The sequence below is a fragment of the Mauremys mutica genome, chromosome 3 (assembly GCF_020497125.1).
Source record: "Mauremys mutica isolate MM-2020 ecotype Southern chromosome 3, ASM2049712v1, whole genome shotgun sequence".
Classification (NCBI taxonomy): Eukaryota; Metazoa; Chordata; order Testudines; family Geoemydidae; genus Mauremys; species Mauremys mutica.
The window spans coordinates 146,036,605-146,060,560 of NC_059074.1; the positions used below are offsets into that span (position 1 = coordinate 146,036,605).

The 23,956-nt window shown below is 41.5% G+C and overlaps 1 protein-coding gene across 1 annotated transcript in view; it reads left to right on the plus strand.

The window, feature by feature from the left end:
* Positions 1–19,141, plus strand: part of BIRC6 (baculoviral IAP repeat containing 6) — a 299,904-nt gene extending 280,763 nt beyond the window's left edge. The window contains 3 exon segments of the mRNA XM_045011913.1: positions 3,016–3,204; positions 17,048–17,182; positions 18,284–19,141. Of these exon segments, the coding sequence (XP_044867848.1) occupies positions 3,016–3,204; positions 17,048–17,182; positions 18,284–18,463 (504 nt within the window). The 3' untranslated portion in view covers positions 18,464–19,141.
* The last annotated feature ends 4,815 nt before the right edge of the window (positions 19,142–23,956 follow it).

Sequence of the window (23,956 nt, forward strand, 5' to 3'; positions counted from 1 at the left end):
TCTATGGAATGTTAGATTTGATTGTTACAAAAAAACTAGTTTAGAAATAGTTTGCAATTTTATATTGAAATCTGTGGTCTGCTGGTTATTTTATTTTATATGGGTTCCATTTTGAAGGTAGTAAGAGAACACTAAGAATTTTCTAACGCAGATGAAAGTGGAAAATTCAGTTCAGAGATTTTAGGTAGCTGAAAACATAATATACAGCAGCAAATCTGCTTATTAGTTAAGACTGTGCATAATGTTCGAAGCCATGAATAGCTAATATCTATTGCTATTCAGTGTCTACTATGTCTAAATTTTAAAATACCCAGAATGTAAGATGTTTGAACAGTAAATATGGCAGAGTTTTTGTGTTCTTTATGTAGTGAATCCTATGAGTTCAACACTGATTTTTATGACAAGTTTTGACATGTAGCATTTTGGGGTGGATTTTTCAAAAGCTTTCGGAGTTGGCCTAACTCAGCTCCCATTGACTTCAGAGGGAGCAGAATTAGGCTGACTCTAAACACTTGTGAAAATTCCACTCTTTATTATAATAGAAAAAACACAATTTTATTTTATAGATAAACAGAACCCAAAATAAAATAGCTTTTTCTTTTTTATATGAAAGACGACATCCATTAGATAGGACAACCATAAACTGACTCCGCTTAAGATCGATACTGAAAGAACTAGATAGCAAGACAACAGCTTTATAATAAATCTTAAAAACACAGACACACCCACCCCTTTTTTGGTATCTCTTGATTCCATGGGGCGGGGGGGGAGTCTAGTTTGTTAGTCTACATTTTTGATGAATATAGTCTAACTTTTATTCAACAAGCACAAGAATTTGTATTTGAAGAAAAATGACTTTTGATGTTGATATGGAGATGAAAACCTAACACATTTTCTTTATTAGAAAAGTACCTCAATGGAAGCTCGCAAGTATTTATTTCATATGCAGCATTGGCAGCTAACTTTCGTAGAGGTGCTGTTTTGCAGTTCTGATTATACAGTATGTTATAGCATTTAACGTGTTTGAACTGCTAAATATATAAACAGCCAGTGACAGAGGTAGAGGTGGAGAGATGGAGAAACTGAGTCAGAAAGATTTAATCATTATGCTAAATATCACTCAGTGAATTAAAGGCCGAATGAGACTCTTACTCAGATGTTCTTAGATTCCAGTCCCCTGCTCAGCCCACTAGACACTATGCTGTCCCTCAGCTCATCACCTTCATTTTGTCTTGGTGCAAATTAATTCAGTAAGATTCATTTTGATCAAAATAAGTTCACCCACTCCTATTTGTGTTATCACATGCTAGAATGACCTCCAGCTCATCAGAGATGTAATAATAATGAGAATGGATCTACAAAAATCTAATTTCATTCACCTGATACTTCATTAAATATTTTAAAATGATTGTTTAAGCCTCTGTTTCAAATAAGAATTGTTTCTTCTTGTTCAGATGGTGAAAAGAGGGAAATCAAGGCCAAATTCTGCCCCCCTATTTATTTTGTATGTCTGAGAAGAATATTGGGTCCTTTCAGTTAACCATAATCTTTACAAATAAATAACTAAAGTACCAAGTTACATTATATTATATAGCTAATATAATATCAGTAGATCTAAAAACTTTGAAATAATACTTTTTTCTTTTAAAAAGAGAATAATCAGACATCTACTTAGTCTTCTAAATGATTTCTTTGCACCTAAATTTCAAAGCTTTTTTTCCATGTCAAACGGAGTATAGTGTTTTGTGGTAGTAAGTTACATAGGGAATTCCACTGAAACTAAGGGCTTGTCTACACTGGAAATTAACAGCCCTGCAACTTTCTCGCTCAGAGGTGTGAAAAAACACCCCCCGAGGCGCAGCAAGTTGCAGCGCCGTAAAGTGCCAGTTTAAACAGTGCCCCAGCGCTGGGAGCCATGCCCCTCGTTGAGGTGGGTTTTTTTTAGAGCGAGTGAATTTTTGGAGAGGGAGTTTAGCATTAAATATCTATTTGATTGCTGGCCATGGGTCTAACTGCATGTTACTACTGCACATTAGGTATGTTGGAGTGTTGTGTTTCATGTAGGTACTTCTGAGGTTTTTTTTCGAAGGTTACCTAGTGCATATGGCTACATACCTTGTGTGTGTATATAAATCCCAATAAAATAAATAGTGAATGTGCAGTCAACTTACTGTAGATTGAGTTTGTATTTCCTACAGAACTTTTTTATGTTTGCTTTTTTTACTACTTTGAAAGTTTATTTTAGCTGCTTTTGGTCTATGAAGAGCTGAATTTCTTCTGCAGTAATTAACCATGGCACTAATAGCTAAGTTAATTTAGGGAGAGCTGCTTTAGGTGTTGGCAATATCAGGAGATGTTGCACGAAAACCACAGAATCCTGAATCAGGGTGTGACAGGCAATAGTGAAGCTGTGGCACTTCAGCTATTTAACTTTTATACTCTGTTTCATTTTATAAATATTCAGTTTATACTTACAGTGCTCAGCTTTTATTCTCAAAAATCTATGTGCTGCATCTGTGCTACGCTTGGACCTGAAAGCTAGAATTTTTACCTCCACTGATTATGGATTTTTAAGCAGTTTGAACAAAGTAACAATGGTTAAGTTTTTAATGTAATAAAAGACACCGTTGTTAGTTTGTTCAAACTGCCTAAAAATCTATGTGGGGCCAGGCCAATTTATTCAAAAAATGTTTAGCTCTGGAAGTAATATGTAGCTACATATTTATCTTCTTATAGTTTTCTAATTTATTTTTTCTTTGGACTAGGGTTACAGTTGTATGGATGTTGATTTTTAGTATAAGTATGGTAATTGTTTCAGATGGAATAGATATTTGCCACAATTCCCCACTAGTATGAAATATTCATATTTTACAACATACATTAATTTGTCATAGAATATTTCTTGTAATGAAGACAAATCTTTTAATATATAATGTATTTTAAAAACAAGTGGTGGTCATTATGTAATGGGCTGAATTATTTTTCATTTACTCATTTAACTGCTTCTCTCCACAGGTGTTGGTGTCTGTCCAGTCCCTCATATTGGTAGCAGAACCCTATTTTAATGAACCGGGATATGAAAGATCTAGAGGTACTCCTAGTGGTACACAGAGTTCCAGAGAATATGATGGAAATATACGACAGGCAACAGTCAAGTGGGCTATGCTTGAACAAATCAGAAACCCTTCACCATGTTTTAAGGAGGTAGGTATTATGAAACAAAATAAACGCTGGCTTTTGCCTTTAACATATTTAAAGATTGTTATCAGGTCCCCAGTCAGTCATCTTTACTCATGACTAAATGTGCCCAGTTCTTTTACCTTACAGCAGAGGTCAGGTTTTCTAAACCTTTTATTATTTTTGTTGCTCTCCTCTGGAGTTTCCAATTTATTCACAGCTTTCCTAATTTGTGGTGCCCAGAAGTGGAGACAGTACTCCAGCTGAGGCCTCACCAGTGTCAAGCAAAGTGGGAGAGTTACCTCCCATGTTTTACATACAATCCTGTTAATACACCACAGAATAGTAGTCTTTTTTGCAACTGCATCACATCATTGACTCATATTCAATCTGTGATCCACTATAACCCTCAGATCCTTTTCAGCAATACTACTACGTAGCCAGTTATTCCCCATTTTGTAGTTGGGCATCTAATTTTTTCCTTCCTTTATTGATTTTATCTTACTGATTTGAGACCAGTTCGCTAATTTGTCAGTCATTTTGAATTCTAATCCTGTCTTCCAGAGTGCTTGAAACACTTCCTGGCTTGGTATCTGGTCACAATTAACCTTTTTAGTGATGACTGAAGCAAAATAGACATTATACACCTCAGTTTTCTTGATATCATCAGTTATTAACTCTCCTTTCCTGCTACACTTTCCTTCATCTTTTTCATGTACCTAATGTATTTAAAGAGCATCTTTTTATTGTCATTTATTTCCTTGTTAGATGTAATGCATTTTCTGCCTTCGCCTTTCTGATTTTGTCCCTACATGCCTGTGCTATACTTTTGTACTTGCAGTTTGTACATATTTTCACTCTTTGTAGGATTCCTTTTTGATTTTCAGGTCATTAATGAGTTCCTGATGGAGCCATATTGGCCTCTTGCTATTCTTCCTATTTTTCCTTCCCATCGGGATGGTTTGCAGTTGGTGCCTTTAATATTGTCCCCTTGAGAAACTGCCACCTCTCCTCAACTCCATTTCCCTTAGGTCAGGTCTCATGGGAAGAAAATCTATCAGCTCTCTGAGTTTGTTGAAGTCCATTGTCCCTATTCTGCTGCTCTTACTCCTGCCTTTCCTTAGAATCATGAAGTCTATCATTTCATGATCACTCACCCAAATTGTCTTCCACCTTCAAATTCACGTCCAATTCTTCCCTGTTGGTCAGAATCAAGTCTAAAATGGTTGTCCCTCTGGTTACTTCCTTCACTTTCTGAAACAAAAAGTTGTCCCCAATACATTCCAAGAACATATTAGAGATTCTGTGTTTTGCCATATTACTTTTCCCACAGAAGTCTTGGTAGTTAAAGTCCCCCATTACTGTTGGGTCTTGTGTTTTGGATATTTCTGTTGTTTGTTCTAGAAATGCCTCAATCACCTCCTCTTCCTGATTTGGTAGTCTGTAGTAGACTCCGAGCATGACATCACTTCTCTGTTTTTTTCCCCCTTTATCTTTACCCAGAGACTTTCAAATGGCTTGCCTATCACCACTTGGACCTCAGAACAACTGTATATATTCCTGATGTATAATGCAACATCTCCTGCCCTTTTTCCCTGCTTGCCCTTCCTGAACAAGGATCCCTTTGTACCAGTATTCTAGTCATAAGCTTTATGCCATCATATTTCTTTGATGCTAGTCAAGTCGTAATTTTAGCTTACGCACTAATACTTAAATTTCTTCCTGTTTATGCCCCATACTCCTTGCATTTGTGTTATCAACATCTAAGATTTCCTTCTTGTTGAATGAGAACTTTAACTTTATAAAAACGTTGAAAGAAATGATGGGAATATCAAGGTTCTTGCTATACTTATTAGAAAACAACAAGAAATTTGATGCATTGGTGGAGTTGAGTTTATTAGATGAGTTTTCTAGAATCTTTAAACTTCTAGAAAGATGAGTGGAAAATCTGATAAAATGTGGTTCTGTAAAGCTTAGCTAGTTTGTATTTTTAACTTTTCACAGCATCAGATGTGTTGTTTCTTATTCTAACTGCATTACATGCAAAATCTACTGATCAATACTGCAAATACATACTAAAGGTTTACCAAACATTAGTGTATTAATTTATCTAACTCAAGATGCCTAAAGGAAGGAAGGGGCAGGAAACAAGTGAGTGAATGGACTAGAGTAATGAAAACAGATAATTCAAAAGCAAATTATAAATGTTCTTGAGCTAATTAATATGCTACCTAGGGTTTGTACTCATTTCAGAAAGTAGAGAAAACCAGTTTCCAGCTCTGAACATCACCAGTTTGGTTTAGGAGCACTGTCTGTCTTTGAAAGGCAAAGGTCAATTGATGTAAAAACAACTCTCTTGAACTTGATAATTTTCTGCTAATGATCTTGCCTTCAATGTACTGCAAAATGAGGTATTAAAGAAAAGATTTCACTCTGGTTATACTCCTCCAGACAGATTGACGCTTACAAGTCTGTTACTAGATGTGGCAAGTGAAGAAATAGATGACAAATTAAAGGAAGTAAAATAATCAGTACAGACATTAATGGAAGATGTTAAGTTGTTTGTTTGACCAACCAATCATCAGAGTCCATAAAAAAGAAGTGTTTTATTGAGTTAAACAGCAGCAGCTTTTCATTCCAGAGCTGGCTGCACCATAGTGATGGGTGAAGTGATTCCCAGTACTGCGTATAGTTTATACATGAGTTTGTAAAGTATTTAGTGTTTTTTCTGGCTGAAAAATGTCATAAAAATGTAGATTGAGTAACCCTATAATATGTTGATTTTAACACATTGCTAGATCATGCGTCTCTTTGAATGAGTTAATCATTTTCTTCAAAGTACATGTTAATAGATCTCCACCCTTAGAATGGAAAGAGCTTGAGTGTCTTCAGGAACAAATTTTAATGTTCACGTGAATATGGAAGCAGTGATCAAACACCAGTGAACATCCCAGACACTCAACCACTTACATGACAGGGGACAGAGTATTACACCCATACATGAATAGCAACATATATGCAGGATATTCTGGCCCTGTCAATCAAGATATAAATATAATAAGAGAGCCCCTGATATTCTTCTAAACTGACTTTTGACATTTTATGTAACAGTGCCCTTCACTGTTACACCCATCTTCACTAATAAATCCTTTTTTAATAAATATTTGTAACAACTTTACTCTTCCAGGAAAAATATCAAATTGTAATTATTTAAATGAAACAACTAAAGATGGTAGAATGTGGTAGAGTTAGTCATTTTCATATATATCTCTCTGATGTTCTCTGCAACCTACAAGACATATACACAATCTTACCCTTCAAAAAGACAAAAGCCTAGAAGTTAAGGATACTAAACTACACCATTATAATTTGTACATTAAAGCTATAAATTTGGATGTACTATAAAGCTCAGTTCAGTTCCTAAATACCTTGATTCCTGTTCAGTACTGTTGTCCTTTATATTAAAGCACCCAGAATTTGATCTTAGTATTTTTCAAACACTTGCTATATAGCTCAGATTCTGCTAATGGCTTTTATAAGGGAGATATCTCATCCTGTCCCTTCCTGAAGAAGGTGAAGGAATAAGATGCATCCAAATGGGTTTATCCCAGTAGAGAGATCATGAGATCATTTCATGAGAGCAGATAATGACTATTACTGTTACTTTATTTCTAGTGTCTGCCTTTTCAAAGTGATTGCAAGAGTACAGAAGTTCACTGCCTATACAAGAGATTTGTAGCTGGGCCTGAATTACTTTTCACTTAGTTGTTTAGTTGTTTGTGGTTTAATGTAACATTAGGGGGCAGATTTCATCCCACTAAAAGCAAACAAATCCTGAGGTATAATATGAAACACCCATCAGTAACTTGATTAATGGTGGATTGCACCTTATTGGAGAGAAATGGCCTGAGCTTCCATCCTTTGAATTGAAGGTTATTTTCAGGTTTTGGATAAAAGATATCCTTTTCTCCTTCCTCCCCATCTTCCAAACTGTAATCCTCCAATTGTCCCCTTCTCTTCTTGTAACTCTCCAAGAGCCTCCAGCTCTTCCTTAACCTGGTCTCCAATAGTCTAACTGTAGGACCCTTCTGCATAAGTAAAGTGTGCAAAATTTGAATTAAGCATGGTTCTTTGGGCTACACCTCAAAGTGAGGTGCTCAAAGGTCATTAACAAAAAACAAGGCTCTAACATTTTTGGTGCAGTTAAATATACTATCGGCTTAAAGGTTTTTGTTGCAAGGGACCCAAAATACAGTGCACCAGATGCCTTAGAAACATTGTGATCCCTATGCAGAACTGCGTTATTCCTTTTACAGACCCACACGGAGATGATGCATGTGGACTAGGATGTTAGATGAGAAATTCCACTCATTTTTCCTACATCCCCAGTCAACAGAATGTTTAGGGATAGTGTATAGAAAGAGAAATTCTACTCAACCAACACAACCATGTGCAGTGCCTGTGAAACCATGGTAGGTTGCAGGAGAAAAAAAGTGAAGCCTTATTGTATGTTACATTTTGCATGCACAAGTTCCATTTTAAAATCCTCATAACTCTTCCGAATCTAAACAGGCTTTCACCACATAGCTGAAAAGTACACTTCAGACCCAGGGGCTGTCTTTTTCACTACATTTCACCTTTCCACCCATTCCTACTGAAGCATTCGAGTGATCTGAAAAAGACAGTGACAGAAGTGTCACTTTTTACTCTTCATACACTAAACCAACTGAACTACTAATTCTGAAATGTTCCCAAAAATTTCACTGCTGGGGAGAGACCAGATCTGGAAAATGTCAGCCTGAAAGATGAGTCAGACAAGGTGGGTGAGGTAATATCTTTTATTGGACCAACTTCTGTTGGTGGAAGAGACAAGCTTTCAGGCTCTACAGAGCTACTCTTCAGGTCTGGGAAAGGTAATCAGTGTCAAAGCTAAATACAAGGTGGAACAGATTGTTAAGCATGAGTTAACAGGTGTTGCAAGAAACCCATTCAAAATGAAGTGGGCATTTAACACCTCTGCAGTCAGAGGACAAAGGATAGCTAGTGGGTTACAGATTGTTGTAATGAGTAATAAAACCAGTATCTATTGAGTCCATGATTTTTGGTGTCTATCAGGGTTAGGAATTTAAGTTCCCAGGCTCATCTTTCAAAGGTATTGTGCAGGTTTCCTTTGAGGACGAGGGATCAGATGTGGAGTGATAGTTTTGTGAAGAGTGTTCCAGTGACGAGCTGCCAAAATATTAAAAGGTTCCCTCCTCCTCACCTCATGAAGGGGTCGTGCCCCCCTCCAGGGGGTTGTGCCCCATCCAACCGCCCATGTTCCTTGACACACACCCCCGGGGACCCCAACCCATCCCCCCCTTCCCTGTTCCCTGACTGCTCCCTGCTGCTCCATCGAACCCCTCCTCTCATTCTTGATGGCCCCCTGGAATCCCTGCCCCATCCAACCACCCCTTCTCTCTGTCCCTGACTGCCCCACCACCACCTCATCCAACCCCTGCTCCTTCCTGATTGCCCCCTGGAATCCTTGCCCCCATTCAATCCCCCTGTTCCCTGCCCTCTGACCACCCTGACCTCTGTCCACCCTCATCCACCTCCCCACAACCCACCGAACACCTCCTCCCTGCCCCCTTACCACACTGCCTGGGACCGGGACTGGGTCCGCTCCGCCGGCACCGGGACCGGCGCCGCGGGGCCCGACTCGCCGGGCCAGGCGGAAGCCGCTCGGCCGGGACCGGCGCCGCGGGGCCCAACTCCCCGAGCTGGGCCAGGCCAGAGCCGCTCAACCGGGACCGGCGCTGTGGGGCCTGACTCCCCAAGCCAAGCCGGGCCGGAGCCGCTCAGCCGGCACCAGGACCGGTGCCACAGGGCCTCCCTGGAACCCTCCGCGCGTCCCCTGCCCGGCTTACCTGCCTGCTGATTGTTTTGGGATTCTCTTGGAACAACCGGTTCTAAAAAGGCTTCTAAATTTAACAACCGGTTCCTGCGAACCGGTGCGAATCGGCTCGAGCTCACCACTGGAGTGTTCACCCATTGGTGGTAGGGTGTTTGTCTTATAATTGTTCTGTGAGAGTTCATTCGAGAGCATAGTGATGCTTTAAAGCAGTGGTCCCCAACCTTTTTCGTCCGGAGGGCGCCGGACGACGAGCCACCGAGGACTGGCATCCGCCGAAATGCCGCCAAGAAGCGGCAACGTCAACAGGCGTCGCCACTGAAATGCCGCCGAGAAGCAGCAGCATCCAGAGGCGTCACCGCCAAAAATCAGCGGCATTTTGGCAGTGATGCCTCTGGATGATGCTGCTTCTCAGCGGCATTTCGGCGGATGCTCATCTGCCAGACAGTACGCGGGCGCACATAGATGCCCTGGCGGGCGCCATGGCACCCACAGGCACCGCGTTGGGGACCACTGGTTTAAAGTATCAGAGGGGTAGCTGTGTTAGTCTGTATCCACAAAAACAACGTGGAAAGCTTATGCCCAAATAAATCTGTTAGTCTTTAAGGTGCCACCAGACTCCGCTTTGTTTTAGTGATAGAAGTACTTGGGTGAAACTAAACTTGTTGTGGTGTTTGATGCACTAGATGAGGTATACCACATGTTGTCATAGGCATTTGTAGAACTCATGGGTATTGAAAGGTCTGTTGTGGGGGTTGTTGATCATTGAAGCAGTGGAAATATGTCTGTAGATTTTGCATCTGTTGTACTGGTAGGGATTAGTGCTGCTTTGAGTTGGTGGGTCCTGATCTGTGGGGAGCTTGATTCTGATGCTGAGCTTGGCAAGGTTGGGGAACCTGAAAGAAGAACAGTTTGCAGACTTGTAGTTTAATAGAAATGGCCCTTTATAAAAGGAAACTCCTGCAACCTTAATGGTACCTGTTCGCTCATGCTAGCTGTAATTATTTAATAGTTTACAAGTAATATTCGGTAATATATTTTGTAAAACTAATGGAATTTTTTGAGATTTCACAGCAACATTATTAGATCTTTATCAAGAACTGCAGAGAACCTGCCATTTTGGGGAGTTGAATTATTGCATATGCAGAGTAGTGAGGTGCAAATTAGCAAGCTGCAAAGGATACATGTGACTGCAAGAAGACACTTTTCTCATTTGCATTTTCTTTTTTTAAGTTTAAATAAATTTGTCTTTAATGTGCAATTCAAAACTGAAAAAACTACTTAGCCAGTATCTAAAGGCTGATCATAAAACATACAGAATGAAAAAACTAAGCGAGGCATGGTGTGGCACAGGAGTGAATTTGACTCATACTGGTTCTATGGAGTTCTAATTGTTTGTTTAATATAATAGAATGTAGCTTCTTTTTTCCTTGAAATACTAATATCTGGGGGGAGTTGGAAGTCTTAGGAAATAGATTTTCACTGACAGTCTTTCATCATAAGAAAAAATGTACATTGTCCATGGCATGTGGCAATTCATTTAATTTAATCTTCATTTAGCATTTTAATGAAGATATCATCAGACTATGATGATCTTCCTCTTTTTTCATTTATATTTGATGTTGCTAAAAAACCTTGCTAACTATGCAGCCAAGCAAGAAATCTGATATTTGTCATAATTTTTCTTAGACAATTTCACACCTCTATTAAACTGTGAAGGTGTGTATATCAGATTAAGGGTAACTCCCAACTGTGAGAACTGATGCCTTCCCTAACGTCTAAGAAAAGTGGAATGCGTGATTCTAGCAGTTTGAACATGGTTTTAAAAAAATTCTGTTCAACTCCCAGCTAGACTTTCTACCCATGACACATTATTTATGCTCATTTACTTTTTCCTGCTTTGAGCCTTTTTCTTATGTAAAAGAAGACGCAAATTGCTAAGTTTTGTCATAATGTCAGCTACTGGTTGTCACTTGTAAAAACCATGCATTATTCTTACCACTTCCAACAGCAGGCTTAATACACTTCAACTGATTGTAAGACTTCTCTGAAACTTTTAATAGTACACACTGACTAAGAAAAGAATACTCACAATAAAGATAGATTATCTTTGACAAATTGGGCACTTATGCTTTCTGGAATTAAATTAGTATTTTATTATCCTACCATTGTACAAAGAGATGTTTTACCTTGAAAGTATCTGGCTTTTGTGGTCAAAGGGCTGCTAAAAGAATAAAATAACATATTTTGCTACTGACAAAATTTAATTGAACAACTCATTGACTTTCCCTCATGACTTTCTCCTCTTCCACTTTACTTGTCATGTTAGGTGTGACATTGACTAAGGCATTTTATAATGTTTGGAGCTAGCAATGGGAGCAGAATCATTGATTCATCAGTAAAATAATTGAGCAGCTCAGTATTACATCGAAAATGTCTTTTGTCCCTTTGCAGTACAGCAAGGACATGCCTAGCACTAGGTTTTTCTCTTTAAACTAAAAAGCCTTTTAAAGACACTATGATAAATAGATTTGGTTCTTATTCTCCAAGTATTATCTGTGTAGATCCCCACTTCTGGGTGTGCCTATGTAAAGTTGGATCCCTCTGTCAAGTAACCTTGGTGCTGCCTTACATACTTGCATGCAAATCCAACATTGAGTGCAGGAGTATATAAACTACTGCTTCCCTAGTCCCATAGGTTTCTTACCACAGTAAATGACTGCCTTGGTTGTTTCCCCCCATCATCAGTTTATCAACCACGTAAGTATAGTGTTAGTGTAAACAGTGCATTAGTTTTTCAGATTTTATTATAATTGTATTTTGGCTGGTTAGTAATTATAACTAACTCTGTAGCCCAGTTCCAAGGGGTCAGTTGCATCAGGTTCTGTGTTGCATTGGGTTACCTGCTTTGGAATTCACATACCGTGGTCAGTCCTGTGCAGCGATGTTACATTCACCTTACACAGTAGGTGTGCTCCCCAAAGTTGTACATTTGAGCTGGTATGATTTTACAAGTTACACATTTCTTTACACATCACTAAAATCCAACGTATCAGTTTGTTCCAGTTCCCTAACTTGTTGTTCTGTTCCTTCCTTATCTTTGTTTTGGGTATTAGCATTCCAGGTACTGATCCGTGAAGGTACTTCCCTAGCTTGTACTAAGACTCAGAAAGAATGTATCTTGATTTTGACAAGTTTATTATCTGCTTGTGCCAAATGCCTGCTTCAGCAAATGCAAGGTGTTATGGGATACTTACCATAAGTTAACAGGGTTATAATAAAAGTACAAGCCAATTTGGGCTATATAGCTGCTATATTAATGCTTAATATATATACTTAAATGCTTGGAATATATATTGCGGGTAATAGTATCAACATAATACAGTCGAACCCATTTATGTCGACCTCGGTTAACTTGCCAATCCTGTTAAGTCGACGGTTTAAGGGTGGAACCGCCAGACTCCCTCTTTGGCTTATGAGTTTCTCATCCGTTATGTCGATTTGCCGAACCCTAATATCTCGAGCCCGTCCCCGACCCACCGTGTCCCCAGCCGCCGGCTCCCCGGCTCTCCAGCCGCGCGGTTCCCCAGCCGCCCGCTTCCCGCGTCCCCAGCCGCCGGCTCCCCGGCTCTCCAGCCGCGCGGTTCCCCAGCCGCCCGCTTCCCGCGTCCCCAGCCGCCCGGCTCCCCGCGTCCCCGACCCACCGTGTCCCCAGCCGCCCGCTCCCCGGCTCCCCAGCCCCGCGGTTCCCCGCTTCGCCGCCCGGCCGTCCGCCCGGCTCCGCTTCCCCGCCCGCCCCCGTATACCCGGTCCCTGCCTGTCCCCGCCCGCCTGGCCCCGCATACCTGGTCCCTGCCCGTCCCCGCCCCACATACCTGGTCCCGGCTTCTCCTGCCGCCCGCCCGCCGCGCCCGCCCGCCCGGCCCGCATACCTGGTCCCTGCCCGTCCCCGCCCATCCCCGCCCCACATACCTGGTCCCGGCTTCTCTTGCCGCCCGCCCGCCGGCTCCGCTTCCCCGCCCGCCGGTCCCCGCTTCCCCGCCCCCGCATACCTGGTCCCTGCCCGGCCCCGCCCGCCCGCCCGGCCCGCATACCTGGTCCCTGCCCGTCCCCGCCCGTCCCCGCCCCACATACCTGGTCCCGGCTTCTCTTGCCGCCCGCCCGCCGGCTCCGCTTCCCCGCCCGCCGGTCCCCGCTTCCCCGCCCCCGCATACCTGGTCCCTGCCCGTCCCCGCCCGCCCGCCCGGCCCGCATACCTGGTCCCTGCCCGTCCCCGCCCGTCCCCGCCCCACATACCTGGTCCCGGCTTCTCTTGCCGCCCGCCCGCCGGCTCCGCTTCCCCGCCCGCCGGTCCCCGCTTCCCCGCCCCCGCATACCTGGTCCCTGCCCGTCCCCGCCCGCCTGCCCGGCCCGCATACCTGGTCCCTGCCCGTCCCGGCCCGCATACCTGGTCCCTGCCCGTCCCCGCCCCACATACCTGGTCCCGGCTTCTCCTGCCGCCCGCCCGCCGGCTCCGCTTCCCCGCCCGCCGGTCCCCGCCCCCGCATACCCGGTCCCTGCCTGTCCCCGCCCACCCGCCCGGCCCGCATACCTGGTCCCTGCCCGTCCCCGCCCCACATACCTGGTCCCGGCTTCGCCTGCCGCCCGCCCGCCGGCTCCGCTTCCCCGCCCGCCCGTCCGTCCGTCCGCCCGGCTCCGCTTTGCCGGATCCAGCCACGTGCAGGCAGCGCGGTAAGGGGGCAGGGAGGGGGTGGGGGGGTGGATAGGGGTTTATCTCGATCATTGGTTATCTCGATGGCTTTTGGCAAACCCCTAGGCCGTCGAGATAACAGGGTTTAACTGTATATATATGTATGCTAGCCAGCATATATTAGTCAACAGACTAAATTCAGGTGGTACTCTCTCCAGAGAGTAAGATATTCCTGATCCACATAGCAAGTGCCTGGGCACTTAGCTAAGAGATGCATTGTTTGTGCTAGTTTCACTCTCCAGTCCAGGAAAGTGTGTTAATTGTAATTCCAGTTCTTCCTGATGAAAGAGACTTTGAAAAACTTTCCAGCTGAGTCAGTGCCAGTCCCTTCTTGAACTGCCTGGCCCAAAGGCAAGACAAGGGATGGACTGATCTGTGTATAGTAGGTTCTGTACTTTTAGTATTTAAGCACCTGAATCATAGAATATCAGGGTTGGAAAGTATTTATCCTCACAACACCCCTATAAGGTAAGAGCATACTTTTATCCTCATTTTACAGGAGTGATTTGCCCGAGGTCATACTGGATGTTTGTGATAGAAGCAGGGAATTGAACTTGGGTGTCCCAAATTTAAAGCTACCATCCTTAACCACTAGACCATTCTTCCTGTAAGATTTAAGATGCAAAGGTATCCAGGAAGCTTAGGAGGTCTAAGAACCAGCAGCTCACATCTGACTGCTTCCTATGCAGAATTGAGTGTGTGTGAAAAAGGGAGGTACCATCTGTCCCCTGGCTCCTGCTCTGGTTTCAGAAAAGTCAAGAGCCTTGATTATCCAGGGGAACCACCTTGAGAGAGTCCTCCCAAGTTTTCCCAAGCATCACCATGGATCTGGGGAATGCATTGGAAAGTACAATCTTTACCCCTTCTTTTTATCTGTGATTTGTTTTAAGCAGAGCACTATCTTCTGTGACAGCTGCTAAGTAGTCTGAATGGGGGCTTATTTCATCATTTATACTTCAGTAGTGCTTATAGGCCGTAGTGCTTAGAGGCCTCAACTAGGTTGGGCCCTGTTGTCTTAGGCAATGTACAAATATTTAGTGAATGACACACACTGTCTCGAACAGCTTTCTCAGAATGAAAGTCTTGGAACCAAAGACTTCTGCTGTTGACTTCATTACTACTAGGGATGTAGTCTGAGCCTTTTGATCTCTGAAGCCATTAGTTACCCTGGGTTGGTTCGTTCTCTCTCTCCTATCCTATATATACAGCCTGAAAACTGCTTGATCCCTCAGAGGACATTGGGATGAATGTTGACAGTGTTGGCAGCTTTCCCAATCCTCTTTGTCATCGCTGAAGAAGCTAACATTCAGGTTGTCCCCAAAGGACAAAGAATTTCTGAGTGCAGAAGCTTCAGCACCTATTTGACTTATTGGCCCCTTAGCTTAGAGGGAGTATGGCTATCCCTATAAATTAGTCTGGTCAAACCAAACAAAAACCTTTTGGATAAAATAAGCATCTGTTCTACCTGAAGCCTAAGAAGGCAAACAGGCACTACTAGGTTGCTGCCTATACAATTAGTAGGGCGAAGAAGAGTAAAGGAGGGAATTAAGTACTCTACACACTGTTTATTCATAGTGTCTGCTATAAATGAGGAAAAACAACTCTCAGGATAGTTTGTTTATTTACCCCAAGAGGAATAATAAGGAAAAGAGGAAATAAGCAGTGGAGAATATGGCCCCACGTCTACTGTACTGCAAAAATACTCAGCCTTGACGTAATTGATAGTGTGCTTGATAAACTTCTTTAGGAAACTATTTCAGAGTAGTTCTCTAGTTTCACAAATCTGTGACCCCACTTAAGGTTTAGAAATTTCTGACAAAGTCATGCTAAGAGTCTCATGCCATTAGTAAAAGTTAGGACTACTTTTGTGTGCTCTCTAAAACTGTATATAAACACCAAGATACGTATAGGGTCAGATTCTGGCTCCCACCTGTGTAGGGGGCAGCCTGAATGCTGATGCCTGAACTCTAAAATCACAAGAGCATTACAGGGAGTTTTAGTACCACCAAAGGTGGTAACCGCAAGGGGACATAACTGTGGCCTTGCCCCCTTGCACACTAGCTGATGGTCCGTGGCCAGCTCTGGGGAAGAATATACTGCACAGTTGACATTCTTCCATACACCCACTTGCTAATACAAGTTCTTCTGTCTACCTGTTTACTGTTCAGGCAGAAAGTGGCACTGACTAGAGACATAACTGGTGCTCTACCCCCTTCCACCAAACACATTCTGTTCTATGAGGGCAGTGGCTTTAAAACTCATGAAAAGCCCTATGTATTGTATCTGTTCTTTTCCAGATTAGAAAATATTTGTGTGTAAATGTATGCCCTGTGTTGCAAATACATCTGGGATTTCTGTACAGTCATGGAATTTGGCTACCATTTTACTGTCAATATTTTAGAGTCCAGTAGGGTATTGTATTTAGGCTTTTGTTTAATCTTCAGCCATATAACACAAAATACCTAAATGACAATGTTCTCATCTGCATCGGGGTTTCTCAAGCTGTGGATTGTGACCCAAAATTGGATAGCCAGAACGCATAAAAGGGTCCGGGGCTGGCTGTGCTAACCTCCCCTCTTGGCATTGCAACCCTATCCACCAGGTTATAAAGCCACTCACAAATTTGGTCCAGCCAGCCCAAAACTGAGTGCCATAGTGACTCTGGAGGCCACAGTGCCCAGAGCAGGGTGCCATACCCAACCAGCCCTATGGGCCTGGAGCTCGGAGGGAATGAGTCATAGTGCTGTCAGATTCTCTAGTAAATACTGGTCCTTTAAATTATCCTCTGCCTTGCAACATCCTCTCTTCAACTCCCCATCCTGCTGCCCAGCCCCACGCCACTTTGCCCCCAAATCCCACCCCACCCCTTACTCTTCCCCGTATTTTTGGGGGGAATATCTCAGCTCACTACCCTTTCCCCAGTTAGGGAGTTCCCTAGCTGTAATGTCTGGAATCTTAGTTCTGAGGCCACCCACCCCCTTGCTGCAACCCTGCAGAGGGTTTGGAGGTGAGGACTGGGTCTGCGGGCTTCTGGGGGTGGAGGTCTCTCTGTGTCATGATAGGCTATCAAGGTTTGCAAATTAGTCCTGAGCTCAAAAAGGTTGAGAACCACTGATCTACTTGATATTTTTAGGTCAAAACTCACAGCCTTGCTGTTCTTAAAAGCATGTGGTTGTTGGAAGCCAGTGATTAAAATTTTTTCTTCTTATCTTGTATATTTCTTACAGGTCATACACAAACATTTTTACTTGAAAAGGGTGGAGATCATGGCCCAGTGTGAGGAGTGGATAGCAGATATACAGCAGTACAGCAGTGACAAACGGGTAGGCAGGACTATGTCTCATCACGCAGCAGCTCTTAAGGTGAGGCATGCTAATATGATGACAGGTAACATGAAGCAACAGTTCACTTTAATGAAACTATCCTGCATGTATGAGTATAACAAGCAAAAATAGCAATATTTAAAAAAAAAAAGTTGAAACATGATTGAAGCTTTAAAATAAACTGTAAAACTGACAGTCACACTGCATCTCTTGATGATCATTTATGAAATATTTTACAAATGGAATTTATTTCCTTCTTATGTAGTTATGTTCCACCCCATGCAAGTGTGCAAGTTCAATTTTCTTCATAAGGCTTTTGAAGCAGTTTGGTGTTACGTTGGGATGTATTTTGGGATATGATAAAATTTCCTATAACCAATCTGCAGTACAGATTTAAAGGGAAGCTTCCCAGAAAACAAATTACTTTCATAGACAAAATCAAAAATTGATAAGCAAATAACTGTACATTTAAGTGGCCTGGCACATCTAACATCCCAATGCAATTTTAGTGTTCAGTAACAAAATATACAATACTTAACAACTTTTGTTTTTTGCTTGGACAAGAGCAGAATTTGTGGCTTTATTACTGGGAAACACTTTTTCTGTTGCTAGAATGACATTGTTTCAGTGCAACTGAGCTTTAAAATGAGGGTCACTGCTTTTTATGGTGAACAGATTAGAGAAATGTCCACAGTATTTATATTATATATCTCTGTAGTATGTGTCTTTTCATAACCCTTTTATAGACAGTGAGTTCTAATTATTCAAAATTTTCCTGCTGTGCCCAACACCAACTATAAGCATGGACAGTACACAGTTGTGATGCACAGCTTGACAAACCAGGACATTTCCACTGCTGCCTTCCTGACCCCAAATGCCCTGCTGCTGCAGATTGGCATCCCATTGTCCCCTTTACTTCACCCTCAGTAGAACTCTGTGGGTATGTGAATTTCTGCAACCATTACTGTTGCTGAACTGGTTGACAGCCACAGAAATGGTTTTCAACTTGTGGGAGCCCGTGTTTATAATATATTTTTCCTGGATATTATTTGATTGATAATATGCATCAAAATTACTTTCTTAGAAGAATTGTGAAAAGTAATGATGTTTTAATCAGCATCTTAATATCTGTACATACAGCGTCACACAGCTCAACTCCGTGAAGAGCTTTTAAAACTCCCCTGCCCTGAAGGCTTGGATCCAGATTCTGATGATTCCACCGAGAACTGCAGTGCCACAACAAGTTCTGAGGAGACGATATTGCATGACCAGGTTAAACCTAGCAGCAGTAAAGACATCTCCAGTGATTTCAAATTATGAGTGGCATTGACATGGACTTTACAGATACAGAGGCTTTGAAGCACAAGCCAAATATGTCAATATTTGTATGTAAGAAGCTAATTATGTAATAGGTAATGAAATTGAAACTATACTATGCCCTTAAGGATATACAGTTTAATTCAAGATGATCTTTTATTTACCTGTACAACAGTGTAAACTTTTTTGTGCTTTTATTTTTCAATTGTGAGAACCACTGATTGGTATGTTTAAAAAGTTATGTATACGAGAAATGGATAAATCACTGATATATAAGGGAAACTACCTTAGGAAAGAATGTTTACTGAATGTTTATTATTTTTTTTTTACTTGTAGAGTGAGGGCGGATGTAACAAAGAATATATATTGGTCATTCTTACAGCTACTATTTAAAGTCAGAAAATTTTCACTGAATTTGATAGATTTTACGTTTGGCCATATCTTCATGCTCATATTTGATTTCTAAAGAAAACCTCCTGTATACTTCAATAAAAGTTAAATGGACATGCTCCCTCTTTTATGATTTACTGGTACATTTTTTAAATGATCTGCCATAAAATACGTTATAGCTGGAGACTTGCACTTGTATGACTGAATTATTACAGTCAACGTATTTAATTTTATGCTTACTAATTCTAAAATGCAGATTAAATAAATGCACATGGTTTTACCTCATGCCAACATCTGGACTTCTGAATTTATCTTTTATTAGTTATTTTGTGCAAACTAATGGTATTCCAAAATTTGTCTTGATTGTTTTAAAAGGCTATTCTGGAAGTAAAATTGTTTTTTAAAACTGAATTGTCTGATTTTACATAGTAAAGTCATATGTATTAATTTTTAAGCATTGACAAGGGCTAAAGATATGCTATATAGGACTGCTACATTCTACAGTTCATACTGTTAGGTATATTTTCCATTTTATACTTGCATGGATACATCATAAAAAAAATCAGTTATTGGCTGGATTAATAATTATAAGTCTTGCTTCTAACACAACATGCACTGCTATTGGTTCTTAATTTTCAGTGGTCCTTGAGGGACGAATCAAATCATACTGGTATTACCTTAGATCACAGTTAGATAAGATATGTAATATTACATTGATTAGACCTGCTGTATTAACAATATTCTAAATGAGGCAAGAAACAAAGTCCTTTCACTCTCTTTTTTTTTTAACTGTTTATAAATATCAAATTGGACTTATTCAACTTTTTCTTTGTTTTAAAACAATCATCTCTAAAAATTAAAAATGCCAGCAACTTGATGTCATGTCCTTATGAGGATGTTCAGCAGAAATTTTAAATACTTATGTGTTATAAGTCTGCAGAGAACTTTTTGCCTGAAACAACCTGGTTTTCTTTTAAGAGATGTTATGTTAATCCATGGCCTGTCCTGATTGCTCATAACTGTCAAAATACTTACTGGACTTCAAAGTATCAAATTAAGCAGGCCTATTTGTTACCTTAGGGAAATCCTTGTAATTAAATATATTAAGCAAAACAAGCAGGTGAACATTTACATTTTGCAACAGTTTGGAAAACTTCTCCTGTCTTGCTATTATCTTACATCTCATAGTCCTTTGTTAGCATTCCACTTCATAGTGTAAGTTTCTCTAAAGATTGGTATTTATTTACAATACCTTTCCTTACCTGCATGAGGTTAATTCTTTTTACACACTTCAAAATTAAATGAGTCCCACTTAGTGGACTCCTCCATGTAATGGAGGGTCAGGTGCACCCAATATCACCTATCAGCAGGAAGGCCTTTCAGTCCAGTTCCTCACCTGAGGTATAGCTTCACCTCAGGTTACAATGTCCTCACCCTCTTCTTATCAAAGGGGGAGTGAGATTGGAATATGGCTTATGCCCCTCCAGCAGGCTCAGACTCAGGGCCCTATGAAAGTCAACCGTCTCTGGCACCAGAGTTACCCTTCCTGGGTCACTTCCTACCATCTGTCTCTCCTCCATGGCTCTAAGTCCAATACAAGGTAACAAAAGAAAAGATAACCAAACCTTCAGTCCCAAGTGGGCTCAGCATGCACTCCTATTCCTCTCAGTGAGGCTTCTTCAGCACCCTTGACCAGGAGCCCTCAGAGTAGGTCTGTCTTCCTCCCTGAGTGAGGTACATTTAAGCTTCCTCTCTAGTTAGAGCATGCTCTGCAGATCTAGAGAGGCAGAGCTACTGGGCCTGCCCAGTGTGAGGTTTGTATATCTCATCTAGGGTGACCAGACGTCCCAATAAAATCAGGACTGTCCTGATTTTGAGGAGTTTGTCCCGCGTCCCAACCAGAGTATGGTCGGGATGCCATTTGTCCCAATATTTTGTTTCCTCATCTTCGGCGGAGAGTCCTTCAGTCGCGGACAGTCTTCGGCGGTTGGTGCTTCTGTCTTTGGTGGCAAGGTTTATTACCCGCTGCCGAAGACCGTCTGTGACTGAAGAGCCCTCCGCCGAATTGCCGCCGAACTCCCAGATGGGTGAGTGTGTGTTAAAAATAAAATACAAAAAATTTAAAAAAGCCTCCACCTTCTCCCCCCACCCTCCCCGCGGCGGTCCTGATATTTTTACCTTAACATCTGGTCACCCTAACCTCATCACATTCCCATATCTCTAGCAATTACCCTAGGCTTGTACAATCCAGTTAATTATATTTTGCATTATATTACTGAAGCAAAAGCTCTACTTAAGACTGTAAAATTGTTTCCATTATATATCTCCATTTTTAGATACAAATTTTTCCGGAAAAATATTCCTTTTGGGCCAAAACTCCACACAGATTCTCAGTTGGATTGAATTGTGACATCTCCAGCAAAGCCACTCAAACTATCACAAACAGCCTAGCTGAGGATCTGTTCCATGAAGGTTAATTATCTAATGAAAATTTAAAGTCCTGCTCTCACTAACCATAATTTATTTTAAATATGTAATTTGCACCAATTTGACATCAAGTGGGTGGGCAAAATGACTGACCCTCTTCTGGATAGTACCTTTTTGCACAGGGGATATAATTCTGATCTCACATGCTGTTGTAAATCAGGAGTAGCGCCACTGAAATCGATGCAGTGAAATTACACAGGTGTAAAATCTGTGCACATGACATCAAAATCAAGCCTCTATGAATGTCCAATCAATAGAAGGTATACAATGGTGTGAGTGCAAAAATAGTATGACTATTTTACTCCAGTAATTAAATTGTATTTGACTTTGGCCCAGTATTGCAACTGTTGGCAGTGATACAGCGCTATCAAATTTTGAATTGTTTGACCATCAGGTGGCTAAGTCTTGAAGGTGGTGTGAAGTAGTAAAAAGTGCATCTTCACATTTCTGAGCCTCAGTACATGGGAGGGAGCTGATGCATTATCAAGCTATAAAATCATCATGTTTTGCAATACCCATGGAGCAGTCAAACTCCTTTAATCAGTTCCCAAAAGTAAGTTCTCCATGCTCTTTCATTGGCGTACCAGTTGCATAAACTAATGAGGTCAAAATGTTTTCCGAAACAAGCATTTCTTTATCACTGAGCTGTACAGACAGACTAGAACAATGTGGTCCTTAAAGTCTTCGCATTACAGTTGCCTAAAATGTCAATCTCTCTTAAATTAACACAAACTATCTTCTGGCCAGTATTGTACCCAAAAGTGGGTTCTTCTATATTAAAAACAGAGGGAGACTTTCAAAATCACACAGGGTACCAAACTCCCATTTCTGTCTTTGAAAATCTTCCCCATAATTTGTCATCCTTTTCAGCCAGTCTATCCATCATTCACCACTGACAGATCTACACCATACAGTCTACGCTTTCTTATGCTGCTCTTTGAATTCTGCAGTCACCTTGCAAAAAAGGCAAAAAGTTTGCATCAAGCATCTTTACTTATCAATACATCACTGGCATGTCCTGAGACTTCATGTCCTATTTCCACTAACATAATGCCAAGATTTCTCATAATAGCACAGCCTAGAGTAGCCATAAGACTAGCAGAAATGGTTGAGTAGCCTACAAGAGTTTGCTTCATAAAAATAAAAGCAATAATTTTATTTTAAGATTGTTGCATGGAACAAACATGCTCCACTTCATATTGGCTGGTTTTCAAGCATGTGTTTGACTTCAGCTTTCTGATGATGCCTTTGTACAACTCACTAGCTCACTTTTGAATTCCAGTCAATGTACAGTTGCACATCACTGTGCAGAGCATCCTTTTCTGCACCCACTCTTCTGCTGCCAACTTAAGAAAAATACAGGTTGGAAATACAGCCAGCAGCCTTGGAAACCCATAGCAGCTGGATATTGCAAGTATCCACGGTTCCAATACCATTTAACAGGTCAAACTCTGTTTGACAACATTAGGTTTAGATCCATGCATGCAACTAACAGCTGAGTGAAGAATAAAATGCTGACTGTGTGAGGGTCTACAGTAGCTCCTATTTTTCAGCTCCTGACAGTGAGAGAACTGGTGCAGATAAGGCTCAGGCATGTTTACTATCCTATCCAAAACCTTGCTGTGACCAGGTACAAACTGAGTACTAGTCCAGAGAGAGCTTTGAGATCTACAGATAAAAAGCATTTTACAAGATCTAGCTATTTGTACAGCTATCATTACTGTGATGACCATAAACAAGTTGTATATTAAGCAACACTAGCTTTTTATCTTTAAAACAAGGCAACCTCCCATTTCCTATGTGAAATTGTTTAATTACAATACAGTAAGTTCGTCTGTGGATCAGCAGCAGCCCTCTGTAGTGGTCGGCAGCAAGTGGGCTGACATAGGCATCTCCTTCTCTGCATGTGCTATATTGCTTTAAAAGAAGCTTAATATATTTTGAATTCTTCCTAAGGTCTCTTTCCCACGTAAGCAATTGCTGCAGTTGTCACAAAGGTGTAACTTAAACACCAGTCTGGGAGGAAATGGTCTGCGTGATCACCAGTGGATGGGGAGGTAGTCCACACTATGCAAAATTTCTGAGCTCCTCTGCAGCATGGTATCCTGTGACATTAACTCTTCAAAATTATTTTCAAAACACTATTTCAGTAGTGCAAGCCAACAATTTTAATGTCTCTAGTTGACATTTTTAGACTTGAGGAAACAAAACCAATATCAACAGGTGTCAAGGTTCCTTCCCCACTCTGAACTTTAGGGTACAGATGTGGGGGACCTGCATGGGAAGCTCTAAGCTCAATTACCAGCTTAGATCTGGTATCGCTGCCACCATTCACAAGCACTCCCTTCTTTGGGTAGCCTTGAGAAACTTCACCAATTTCCTGGTGAACACAGATCCAAACCCCTTGGATCTTAAAACAAGGAGAAATTAACCATCCCCCTCCTTTCTCCCACCAACTCCTGGTGGATCCAGATCCCACCCCCTTGGATCTAAAAACAAGGGAAAAATCAATCAGGTATTAAGAAAAAAGGCTTTTAATTAAAGAAAAGAAAGGTAAAAGAAAACCCTCTGGGAGAGATTAGCATACCAGCTACTCTCACAGACAACAGATTCCAAACA